This window comes from Falco naumanni, unplaced genomic scaffold, assembly GCF_017639655.2.
Source record: "Falco naumanni isolate bFalNau1 unplaced genomic scaffold, bFalNau1.pat scaffold_69_arrow_pat_ctg1, whole genome shotgun sequence".
In the NCBI taxonomy this organism is placed as follows: Eukaryota; Metazoa; Chordata; class Aves; order Falconiformes; family Falconidae; genus Falco; species Falco naumanni.
In genome coordinates this window covers 70,431-82,421 of record NW_024427561.1, presented here as the reverse complement: position 1 = coordinate 82,421, position 11,991 = coordinate 70,431, and the positions used below count along the sequence as shown (strand labels likewise).

The window sequence follows — 11,991 nt, the reverse complement described above, 5'->3', positions numbered from 1 at the left end:
GACTCCACAACCTCCTTGGACAACCTCTGCCAGCATTTGACCGCCCCGAGGGGGAAAATTTGCCATTTCTCTCTCTCCTTTCACTGTACCGCATTCCAGAACAGCCATGACATGACAAGCTCAGGCTTGAAAGCCAGTGCTGTGGCTGGCCTGAAATTCTGTCCCCCTATTTTTCATCCACTGGTAGCTAAAGGAGGACAAAGAAGGATTTCTTTCAAAGGAGAACTTCTCTTTTCCTCTGTCCTACTTCTCTGCCAGTGATCTGGATTCTGAGTGCTGTGCCACTGTCCTAATGGCTGGGAGAGGGATACTTCTTGTAGGACAGGGAGGAGGTGACAGTGGAGATCATCAGGCTGGGGAAGCTGAAGGAAAACGCAAGCAACTGGAGTTGCCTGGAGCAAGAGTGGCCAGCTTCAGAGCTAGGTCACCTCGTGTCCTCAGCTCCCATGCAGGAGCTGAACCACACACATGGACTGCAAAGCAGTGTGGCCCATAGAAAAAAGTTTGCTTGGCTCGGGATCGCCCAGGGGCATTTAACTGCAATTCCGGCCTTGTCAGCAGGAAGGAAACATGCCCTGCAAGCACACACTGAGGCACGACACCTTGCCCGGGGCTAAAGGGTACCTCAGGAGACCTACATGGGACCCCCCAGCACCTGGATTGCTGGCTGGAGGATGGGTAGGTCAAAGGACCCTGATGGGAGCCCTGCAGGCTCCATACATTGGACCAACGGGCACCTTCCCTTGTCACACAGAGCATCCTCTCGGATGCTCTGCACAGTTTCTGGTAGATCTCTGGAGAAGAGCTTCTCCGCAGCCCTCTCCCGTGGGCTTGCTCACCCCCGGAGCCCTTCCCAAGCACAGCCCCAGCAGGTGGATGCAACCGGCGTTGCAGGGAAGAACAAGCAGCAGGCACCACAGTCAGCACTGCGGGAAAGCTGGGACCCCAGACACCCACTCAGGCTCCCCAATCCCAGCCTGGCCCACAAGAGTGCCTTTATATCCCTTTCCCAGAAGTGCTGAATTCCCCTTCCAGCATTAGCCACTGGACCCACGCTGCTTCTTGCTGCGGTGTACAACAGCCAACAGAGAACTTGCTACATGTCTCTGATTTCCTGCATTTTTCCTGAAAAGGGCGGGTGTGTAACTCTCTGAATGGCTTCTATTTGAAGCAAGGCATTGCTTAGGGTCAACAGTGAAACGAGACACGGGCCATCAAAAGCTGACTACTTTTCCCCTTCTTTGCCATGGTCATGGCCTACCCCACAGACTCGCCCCTGGCCGTGTTGGCCACCGGCTGGGTGAAGGTCATGGCTAACAGGGCAGGGGCTCCTGGGTGCTGCTCATCCAGCCCTGATTGCCAAGGGTGAAGCCTTAGCACCCAGGTGGGATAAGGCCTTCCCAAGCAAGGGTGGTGCTCCAGGGGCACCACAATTCCTGCCGAAGCTCACCACACATTTCATTTACCTGTGGCGCCTGGCAGGACACGAGCGGCTCTTGACTGCTGCTAGTCCCCCCGTCTTTTGGTAAAAATGGAAGTTTTTCCTCACGGTGGGCCTGCTCCAATTCCAGCGCCTTGGGGCCTGAGGCCTAGCACGGCCTGGTTGCCAGAGGCCTTCCAACTGCTAGGCCGGCCTCCACCAAGAGGAGTCTGCCTCAGGCCACAACGGCCATCTCTAGGAAAAACAGCTTCTTTTATCGACCAGGACCCTGTCAAAACCCCAGGTGAAAGCGCTGGCCGCAGGCGCAGGGAGGTGGCCCTCGCCCCCTGCCCTGTCCTGCTCGGGGCTCCCCCGGGCGGGGCAGGCCCGGCCATACTGGAGAGGGCCCCGGCCCCGCCCCCCCAGGCCCCGCCCACTTTCCGTTGGGCTCAGACCGTTGGTCACTGGGAGCCCACGGCCACCACAGGCAGCAGGGCAGAGCTGTGCTGGCACGCAGCGGCGCTGGCAGGAGGCAGCCTCTGGCCCAGGAGCGCTGCCACAGCACCAGCACCCCGCTCCCCAGCCTCCCCGTCGCCGGCTGGGCCCCCTCCTCGGTGCACGGCCAGGGCCCTCCTCTCCCGGGCAGGATGGGCCAGGCCTGCTGCTGCTGCAGGCTCCAGGTGGGCTCCCCCCGGGCTCGGGGACACGCGGGCACAGCTGGGCCACGCAGCACTGGCGTTGCTCATGCCCGCCGCGCTCTGCTCTGCAGGGAGGCTCTCAGCGACGCCGAGCCGGTGCTGAGTGCGGACGTGCGGCTGACCCGGGGCCGCAAGAGGAGCGAGAGGCGCCTTCTGCTCCTCCACGAGGAACTGGTGGTCGCCAAGTTGCGGTAAGACCCTCAGAGCCCAGATCCTTGCCCCCCAGCCCCGGCCCAGGGACACCCTGGCACCAGCCCCAGGCCCCGGCCCCTCGGTGCTGGAGGCACCCATGTCCGTCCCAAGGGCAGGTGGGGGACAGGGCTCTGCGCGTGGGGACCCAGCCCAAGGAGCCCCCCTCCAGCTCAGTGCCCGCCTCTGCTCTCTGCAGACATGGCACCAGCCTGCGCCCACAGCTCCGCCTGGCCCTGGACCAGCTGTGGGTGCTCAGCAGCGGGAAGGAGGCTGCGGGGCAGGATGGACAGGAGGAGGAGGAGCAAGGCACCGATGAGGACAGCACCTCTGTCATCCTCGCCTGGCCCACCGGCTCCTGCATTGCCACTTTTGGGTGAGTCGTGGTCGGGCAGGAGAGCTTCCCAGCCGTGCCCACGCCATCCCAGTGAATACTGGCCTCTGCCTTGCGTGCAGAGCTGGGCAGGGAGCAGGCAGCTCGGTGGCAGGGAGGGAGGGACGGGGGATGTTTCCCCATCTTGCATCCCCTGGTCACCTTTTGGTCCCCAGAAGGGAAGGGCAAATACAGCTGCTCAGGGCAGGACAGAGCGACCCAGGGCTTGGACAGCGCCTCTGTCCTGCCCCACAGGGCAGGGCTGTGCAGGCACCCACCTTTGCCCAGGGCTGGGGGCAGCAGGGCCTGACGCTGTCTTCCCTCTCTTTCTGCAGCTCCCAGGCACTGAAGGAGCTGTGGGTGGCCACGCTGCTGGGGTAAGCCGGGGGGGTGCTCCAGGAGAAGCTGGACAGACGGGGGAACACAGCCCCCAGCTGGGGAAGGTGCCCCCGTGGCTGCGAGCAGCTCTCGGGCACAGCTGCCTGACAAGGGACAAGAGACGGCTTGGGGCTCACCCAGCTCTCTCCCTCTCCCTTCCCGGTGCACAGGACACCAGAAAGACGCACGGGAGCCCGCGTCACCCTCCTAACATCCATCAAGCTCCTGGAGAAGGAGCTGAGCCGCCGCCACGCCGTGAGTGTCTCTCTGCTCTGGGCCCTGTCCCCGAGCACTGCTCCTGCAGCCGAGCAGCAGACCCATGGCTGCTCACCTTCTTCCCCTCCTTCTCTCCCGCCCAGTGGAGGACAGTGCGCGCCAGGAGCCTGGAGAGGCTGATGGAGGCACAGGCAGAGGTGAGAATGGCTGCCTTTCACCCATCTCTGGCTGTGCTGGGATGTGCAGCGAGTGGGGTGACCATGTGCAGGAGGGCGGGGGTTCCCACAGTACCGCTCCGCAGCAGAGGGGGTTGGGGAGACACCAGGAACGCTGGTACGTACTGGCTGGCTGGCGGAGCTGGGACGAAACCTGCCGCACGGGGCAGAGAGCCTGGGAGGGCAGAGGGTCCCAGCTCTGCCATGCTCAGGCTGCTGGCTCCGGGGGGGCAGCTCGCCGCTGGCCCTTTCTGCTGCGGGGCTGCTCTCCAAGCGCAGCCTCATTCTTGGTTCTTGCAGGCTCATCCCAAGCAAGGGCCTGCGACGGCCCCATCTGCAAACGCAGGGGGACTTTGCCACGAGCCAGGTGAGTTTGGGAAAGAAAGGCAACCTCCTGCAATGGATTGAACTGTGCTCACTTGTCCCCTGAGTGTCGCCATGCAGGTTGGGCACCGCACGGGAGGACAACACCTGGACTGGCAAGGACACCTGCTGGAGAGCGGCCGCTGCATGAGCTTCTGCAGGACACAGAGCCTCTGCGGCTGCCCACAGCTTGCAGGAGGGCAGGGCAAGGGCTGGGACAGGCTGTCCTGGTGGCACACCAGCTCTCGGCAGCCTCCAAGCCACAGCTGCTGAGCCAAAGCCACGGTTCCAGCTGCTGGCTCCCTGCCTGTCCTGCCGCACTACACAGCATCGCGCTGCGGGCAGGACAGAGCAGGGCAGGGCAGGCTCTGGGACCGCTGGCCTGGGGTCTCCATTGGTGGTGTCTTACTCTGTTTTCCTTTGCAGCAGGAGGGAGCAGCAGCGGGAGCAGCACCAGCAGGAGGAGGATGGGGCTGCCCTGGCCCTTCGCCCTGCGGCGCACCCCGGCCGCTGCCCAGGCGCCAGGGCAGGCGGGCTCCGGCTGCAGCAGGGCGCTCTTTGGGCAGCCCCTGGCAGCCCTCTGTGGGGAGGACAACACGCTGCCCCGGCCCATCCAGGTAAGCCAGCCTGGACAGATGGGGTCCCCAGCCCTCCCTCCGGCTGCTCTGGAGAGGGCCTGCGTGTCCCCAGCAGCTGCGGGGACAGGGCACTGGACTCTGCACCCCCAGAACCTGCTTCTGGTCCCAGACCCTTTGTGGCGCTTAGGCAACCACGTCTGGGGCAGAGCTCTGGTCCTTGCCACCGCTTGGTTCTTCAGCCAAGCAAGTGGCCTCCTGCCTCTCCTGCAGGAGCTGCTGGCTGTCCTGCGCCAGCGAGGACCGACGACGGAGGGGATATTCCGCAGAGCTGCCGGCGGCACGGAACTTCGGCAGCTACGCGAGGCCCTGGACCGCGGCACGGAAGTCGATGTGGGAAGTCAGCCTGCACTGCTGCTGGCCGTCATCTTGAAGGTGAGCGCTTCTGAGCTGCAGCTGGAGGAGCTCCTGGCTGGCCTGCAGCGTTCAAAGGCTCACCTGCAGCCCTTGGCATTGCAGGACTTCCTGCGAAGCATCCCCACCAAGCTCCTCGTCATCGACCTCTACGAGGACTGGATGGCAGCCATGGAGAGGGCCAGCAAGCAGGCCAAGGTGGAGGAGCTGAAAGCGTAAGTGTGGGCAGCAGCCTGCCTGGTGAGCAGGGACCGGGAGAGTTCTGGGACCTGCCTGCAAAGCATGGGCTCCTCAGAAAGCTGTCTTTTCGGGCAGCTGCAAAGCTGTGCAACACGGCTGCTGGCTCCCACCCGCCTGGGGCCAGCTGCAGGGACGGCTGTGGGCACCCTCTGCTTCATCAGCCTTGTCTTCCTCTTCCCTCAGGGTGGCCAACAAGTTGCCTGTGGCCAACCTCCTCCTCCTGAAGCGGCTGATGGCCCTCCTGCAGCACATTGGCCACAACGCAGCCACCAGCAGAATGAGCTGCAGCAACCTGGCCATCTGCGTCGGGCCCAACCTGCTGAGCCCACCCAACGAGGACCTGCTCCCGCTGCAGGCCATGCTGGCGGTGACCGAGAAGGTACGCCCTACCCAGCAGCCAGTGCTGCCTTCCCGGCCCATCGGAGCTTGGCTGTTGAGAGGTCCCTGGCTGCCTCCTCCCTTGAGCCAGGGCTGGTGGGCTGGGTGCCTGGAAGAGCAACCCCCAGCCGCAGCCACCTGCGCAGACAAAGGGTCAGCAGTGGGAAAGGCTGCTTGACACGTCTGCAGGCACCTGGCTTGAGACCAAGGCTTTCATGTCTGCAGGTGAACGTGCTGGTGGAGTTCCTCATTGAAAACTGCGGGGACATCTTTGGGGAGGAGGTGGCCGGCCTCTCCCCTCCATCAGCCGAGGAGGTGCCAGCACCCATGGACAGGTGCACAGGTAGGAGGAGGGGCTGAGGCTTGTCACAGACACTGGGGCTTGGGATGCCAGAAACCTCAACGTTGAGGAGACAAGTGGTGTAGGGCTCGGCTGGGCTTTGCTTGAGATGTTCTTGACTTCCAAGAAGTCACGCTGCTGCACGTGCTTTTGCTTTCCAGAGCTGCGGTGCGAAGAGCAAAGTGGCCCTGCAGGCACAGCAGAGACCCAGCGTCCAGCAAAAGCCTTTCTGGATGCAGACGCCTCTCTGCTGGACATCGACAGAGGAGCTGGGGGAGACACAGGGGCAGGGCCCAAAGCGGCAGAGGTACGGCAGCTCCACAGACACTGGGGAAACATGTCTCAAGTGGGACAGTAATTTCCCAGGAGGCCAAGCAGCCTGCTGGGCCTCCTCCTGGCAGCCGCTCTCTTGTGCCTTTGGGGCTCCTCCTCTCCCCCCAGAGTGGTGCGTGTTAAGGAAAACTGGAAAGGCTGTTTCTGGAATGCACTTCATTAAGTATGATCTGCTTCATCAAACAAAACATACCTACAAAATACCCACAGAAGGACAGAAGGGAGAAGCTGTCACCTTGAGAGGGCTTTTGCTCAAATCCTACTCCGTCACAGCTTCATCAAGTCTAGGCTGCATTGGCTGGGCTGTGCAAAATGTGCACGATGCAAACCAGCATCTCCTCTGTAGAGCTAAGATGGCAATTTGGCAGTCAGGCCCTCACTACCCCAGGCTGTCACTTGCCACCCGTTACCTCCCAAATTTCTGGTTTAGGCACCTCCAGATTTGCCTCCAGGCACCCCCGAGGGCACGGCAGAGTCCCTGGCACGCCTGCCACAACTGACCAGCCTGCCCCAGGAAACCAGGTAGGAAGAGCTCCCCTTGCCTGACCTGAGAGCTCACTGCAGGGGCCTGGGGCTTTCCCCATCTCATCACGCTGTGGGATGGAAAGGTTGCAGGCTCCCACCAGGAGAAGAAAAAGTCAAGGAAAAGGAAGAGAAAAGAAGCCTGGGCAGAGGAGAGGGACAGCCAAGCACAAATAAAAAGGAGAAGAGAGGAAATGATTTCTCTGACCCAAACCTGAGAGAATGCAGGAAGGTGCAGCACGTCAGGAAGGCCAGGTGCGTACCAGGCGCTGCTGCCCATCTTTCCCAGCTCTGAACACGGCCCTAAGTCAGCCCAGCTGGCTGGCAAGGGCCGGCGAGGGCTGGTGCTGAGCAGGGTTTGGGATGAGCCCCACGGCAGCTCCCCGGGGGCTCCCCGTCGAGCCCTGCTGTGTGGCACAGGGGCACTGTCAGCATCCCTGCGCACGCACAGCTCCCTAGGGACATCACCCCTGGGGAGAAGGCACCGGAGCCGGCCTCGAGTGGAGGCCAGCAAGAGCTGTCCCTTCTGGGCCGTGAGGAATGCCTCGGAAACAGCGTCCCCCAAAGAGGGGGGAACCAAATCCTGCCTCTTCCTGCCTCTGGGGGCTTATCAGAGCTTTCTGACTCTGTCCTTGCAGGTGCTGACTGATTTTCACCGGCTGAACAGCTGTGACTCCTGGGCCCTCGCAGCTGCTGTTGACAATAAAAGAATCTTTTCCCTCTCCTGACTGTGTCTGCCATAGGGTCTCGTGGAGTGGGGAGCGCTTGTGCTGGGGTGGACCCTCGGGGAGGAGATTGGGATCGTCCCTTGCCCCAGCACCCTTTCCAGCGGGCATCGGGGCTGAGCTGAGGGGCTTTAGGAGGAAAAGCAAAGCACAGAGCCACACGGGAGGGTGGGGTTGGAAGGGACCCGTGGAGGTCCTCTGGGCCAAGCCCTCTGCTCCAGCACGCTCAGCTAGAGCAGGTTGCAGAGGACTGTGTGCCCTTGGCCTTTGAAGATCTGCAAGGACAGAGAGCCCACAACCTCCTCGGACAACCTTTGCCAGCATGGGACCACCCTGAGAGGGAACATTTGCCATTTCAATCTCTTCTTTCACTGTACCACGTTCCAGAACAGCCATGACATGACCAGCTCAGGCTTGAAACCAAGTGCTGTGGCCGGCCTTCAGGGCCAGCAGGGACCGGGGGCCAGAGGGGAAGTGTTTTAGGGACGGACCGTGGGGGCCGGGAGGGAGGGGTTTGAGGGACGGACGCCGAGGAAGGCCTCATCCCTGCCGAGATGGCTCAGGCCCAGGGCAGGGCTCTTCTCTGGATGCCACGGGGTCGATTGCAGAGGAGCAGGCTGCCCCATGCAGGGAGCAGGTGCGTGCCGGGGCTGCCAGGGGCCCTGCCTGCCTGTTCCCAGCCCAGCCCCAGCTGGGGCCAGCCCTGCGCTGCAGCCCTGGGGCCGAGGCGCACGGAGCCGGGCATTGCTGAGGGTGCTGCACCCTGACGGGCCCCGCCGCCGGCTGCCGGCTGCCCTGGGCTGCCCCTCGCTCTCCCCAGCTCTGCCTGCTGCCAGCGCCGGGGGCACCGCCACGGGGCTTGCCCCCTGCCCACAGCTGCCCTGACCCACATCTGCAGCTGTACGTGGTGCCCACATCGCACAGCTGGGGCGGGGGTGGCAGGTCTCTCTGGTGGCAGCCTGGGGCTGGGGCCAAAGCCAAGCCCATCCCTCGCTTGTGATCTTTGTCCCCAGGGAGAGCCAGTGCAGACGTGTGCTGCGCTGGAGAGTGTCCCCGGGGAGGTGACGGCCGACTGCAGAGCAGCACTGAGACCCGCGCGACAGCAACGGCAGCCGGTGGCCGCAGAGCAGCCCAGGGGAGCTGGTTCCCTCGACGGGCCCCAAAGCAGCCTTCCTCAGCCCCTGCTTTTGGTGACATGTGGAGCAGCGCAGGGACGTCTCTCAGGCTTCCAGGCCTGAGGAGGCTTTCCTCCCCAGGGGCACTGTCAGAAATCCTGCTCCCAGGATTAAAGCACCCCTCCCCCCATGGATCCGAGGCTGTGTGTCCAGCCCCCTGGAGCTGGGTACAGGTGCCCTGAGCGGGCTCTCAGGGAGGATGGGGCCACCTGCCTGGTGGCTCTGACACAGAAATGATGAGCTGAAGCCCTGTGATGGTGGCTGGCCGGCTCAAAGCCTCCGAGTGCCTCAGCCTCTGTCCCCAGGAGCGTTTATCCCAGGCCCTGTTTCAGGGTGTGAAGATGGGTGCCAGTAATGTTCTGGTGCCTCCATCTGGCTTCCACTTCAAGGTTGTGATGCCTGAGGTCAGGGTCCCCCTGAAGGCCCTGGCGGAGATCTTCAGGGACTTTGTGTTCCATTTTCTGTTGCCTTAGGGCTACAATGTGCTGTGGTTTGGGGGCAACAAGGTTATGGTATGCCAGAGGCCAGGCGAGTTAGTGTCAAAGTGTGTTACTGTTATGGACAGAACCTGTGTTTGTTGGCCCTGTGTTCCTGGGGTTATGGCATTTTTATCATGTGTTCTGTGTGGTTGGTTTTTTTTTGTGGAGAGTGCCTTTTTTCAGCTATTTCGCCTTTGTGGGGTTTGGATGGGGGCCTTTGGTTTGTGTATGATGTTTCTTCTGGTTGTTTTTCTGCTGTGCTGGTGGATGGTGGTGGTTTTTTTCTGTCTTGAAACCATCGTTACAGGCCTAATGTATCTCCTGCAGGTCAGGCAGTGTCACTTCTGGCGTGGTCTGACTCATTTCTGGTGAGTTGGTAGGTAGGTATGGAGGACTTGTGGTCCCTCCATGGAGGATGACTGCTAGAGGACTAAGAGGCAGATCTGTGGAGGGGTGAGAGGACTGCTGGCCCATAAGCAGTGACTGTCAGAGGACTAAGTGTACTTGAATTTACGTGGGCTTCCAAATTCATGGTTGTTTCTCCTGCCTTGCGGAAGAGCCATGGGAAGTCACCAGCCACACGGAAGGATAAAGGGTTTCCCACGGCTACGTGGCTTTTTGGGTTTTGCTTTTGAATAAGAAAGTCCTGTCTCTGCATGAGTAGAACTATAAACGGTCAATTTTGCCAACTTTAGAAAGCAGGGAGCAGCACTTTTGTGCTGTGCCTCACATGGCTGCCAGGGCATGGTGAGAAACAGCAAGTGAGTTTCTTCCTGGAACCTTCTCCAGGGGAGCAGTGCTGCACTTGTCAAGGTGAGGGGTTTTTTGGCTCTATGCGATTGCAAATGTGAGGGGTTAATTTTCAGAACACAGCTACTAGGGAGCAGCACATTTGTGCTGTGCCTCACATGGCTGCAAGGACAGAGTGAGAAACAGCAAGAGAATTCCTGCCTGGCACCTTCTCCAGGGGAATAGTGCTGCACTTTCACAAAGTGAGCTCTGGTTCAGCATGAGTGCACAAGGTTTTGGTCAATTTTCTCACCACAGGAAGCTGGAAGCAGCACTTTTGTGCTGTGCCTCACATGGGTGCCAGGGCAGGGTGAGAAGCAGCAAGAGAATTCGTTTCTGGAACCTTCTCCAGGGGAGCTGTGCTGCACTTTCTTAAGAGATACTTTTTCTTTTAGCTCTGCATGAGTGCACAAGGTTTGTGTCAATGTTCTCAGCACAGAAAGCAGGGAGAAGAAGTTTGGTGCTCTTCCTCACATGGCTTCCAGGGCAGGGTGAGAACAACAAGAGAATTTTTTCCTGGTACCTTCTTTATGGGAGGAGTGCTTTACTTTCCCAAAGTGACTTTTTTGGGCTCTTAACGACTGCAACGCTGAAGGATTAATTTTGCTCACCACGGAAAGCAGGGAGCAGAACTTTTGTGCTGTGCCTGACATGGCTGCCAGGGCAGGGTGAGAAGCAGCCAGAGAATTCGTTCCTGGAACCTTCTCCGGGGAGCAGTGCTGCAGTTTGCCAAGGTGAGTTTTTTGGGCTCTGCGCAATTTCAAATGTGAGGGGTCCATTTTCTGACCACAGAAAGCAGGGAGCAGAACATTTGTGCTGTGCCTCACACGGCTGCCAGGGCAGGGTGAGAAGCAGCAAGAGAATTCGTTCCTGGCACCTTCTCCAGGGGAGCAGCCCTGCACTTTGTCAAGGTGAGTTATTTGGGCTGTGCATTATTGCCAGTGTAAAGGTGTCCAGTTTCTCCCCACAGAGAGCAGGGTGCACAACTTCTCTACTGTGCCTAACGTGGCTGCAAGGAAATGGTGAGAGGTAGCAATAAAATTCCTTCTGGAACCCTCTCCAGGAGAGCAGCCCTGCACTTTCCCAGGCCATGTTTTTTGGTTCTGTGTGAGTTCAAAAGTGCTGTGTCAATTTTCTCACCAGAGAAAGCAGGGAGCAGAACTCTTGTGCTGTGCCTCACATGGCTACCATGCACGGTGGGAAGCAGCGAGAGAATTCCTTCCTGGTACCTTCTCCAGGGGAATTTCCCAGTTCCCGAGAGACTCCTGGCACTGGCTGCAAGGGGGCTCCCAGCCGAAGGGTGGGCCTGGGTGTTGTTGGGGTGGGAATTGGTGATGTCTCCTTTCCTTAGTCACGTTAACACTTTGGGATAACAAATGGATGCTTCGCTCCTATTGCTCTTTTATCATATCGCTCACAGTAACTGCTACTGGTTCCTTTTATCATATTGCATGCTATTTTCTTTTATTGCAATATAAGAAACTGCGTTTGATATATTCCATTATTTGATATACTTGATAGATTTGATTATATTTGATGTGGAGTTCAGCTTTGCTGTGTATCCAGTCAGCCAGCAAAACATAATTTGGCGTAGTCGGCAGCATACGAAGTAAAACTCTCTCTATTTAGGAAAAAAAAAATGTTCCTCGACTTGCTATTGTCAGGTGGGAACCATTGCCTTATGGTGTTTGGGCCAGAGTGGTCTGGTGGTGCTGGGCAGTTGGGCCATGCCAGGGACAGAGGGACGGGAGCAGGGGAGGGGGCGGGGGGAAGGGGTTTAGGGAGGGACGGGTGGGAATGGATGAAGGTGTTTAGGGATGGAGCGGGGTGTGTGGGGGTGGGGGGTGGGGCAAGGATGTGTGTTTGTGGGAGTGGGTGTATGGGGGGTGGGGGAGGTTTGAGGAGGAGGGTGTGTGTGTATTGGTAAACCTGGGTATGGGGGTGGGGGGGAGTGGGGGTGGGGGAGGGTGGAGGGTGTGTGTGTTATTTAGAGAACAGAGTGGGGAGCCTGGGGGAAGGGTTTTAGGGACGGACGGGAGGTTTGATGAAGGCCTTTAGGGAAGGACCGGGGAGCTGGGGGAAGGATTTTAGGGATGGACCGAGGGTGGGGGAGGGCTGCACCAGGGTCTGGGGGAACAGGTTTTAGGGCCCAGGGACGGGGAGGTGGAG

At 59.9% G+C, this 11,991-nt stretch overlaps 1 protein-coding gene across 1 annotated transcript; it reads left to right on the top strand.

The window, feature by feature from the left end:
- The first annotated feature begins 4,306 nt into the window (after window positions 1–4,306).
- Window positions 4,307–9,027, top strand: LOC121082318 (T-cell activation Rho GTPase-activating protein-like). Its single transcript, XM_040581666.1, has 7 exons — window positions 4,307–4,469; window positions 4,701–4,862; window positions 4,947–5,056; window positions 5,265–5,460; window positions 5,685–5,802; window positions 5,961–6,106; window positions 8,887–9,027. Exons 1-7 carry the CDS (start codon window positions 4,320–4,322, stop codon window positions 9,025–9,027), a joined length of 1,023 nt encoding a protein of 340 aa, XP_040437600.1. The 5' UTR covers window positions 4,307–4,319.
- The last annotated feature ends 2,964 nt before the right edge of the window (window positions 9,028–11,991 follow it).

Bases quoted from the DNA above. Each gene is read 5' to 3' on its own strand.
- LOC121082318 (XM_040581666.1), top strand. From the start codon at position 4,320: ATGGGGCTGCCCTGGCCCTTCGCCCTGCGGCGCACCCCGGCCGCTGCC. The intron at 5,461-5,684 runs GTACGCCCTACC...TCATGTCTGCAG, and splicing joins TGCTGGCGGTGACCGAGAAG to GTGAACGTGCTGGTGGAGTT. The intron at 6,107-8,886 runs GTACGGCAGCTC...GCCCTGTTTCAG, and splicing joins CAGGGCCCAAAGCGGCAGAG to GGTGTGAAGATGGGTGCCAG.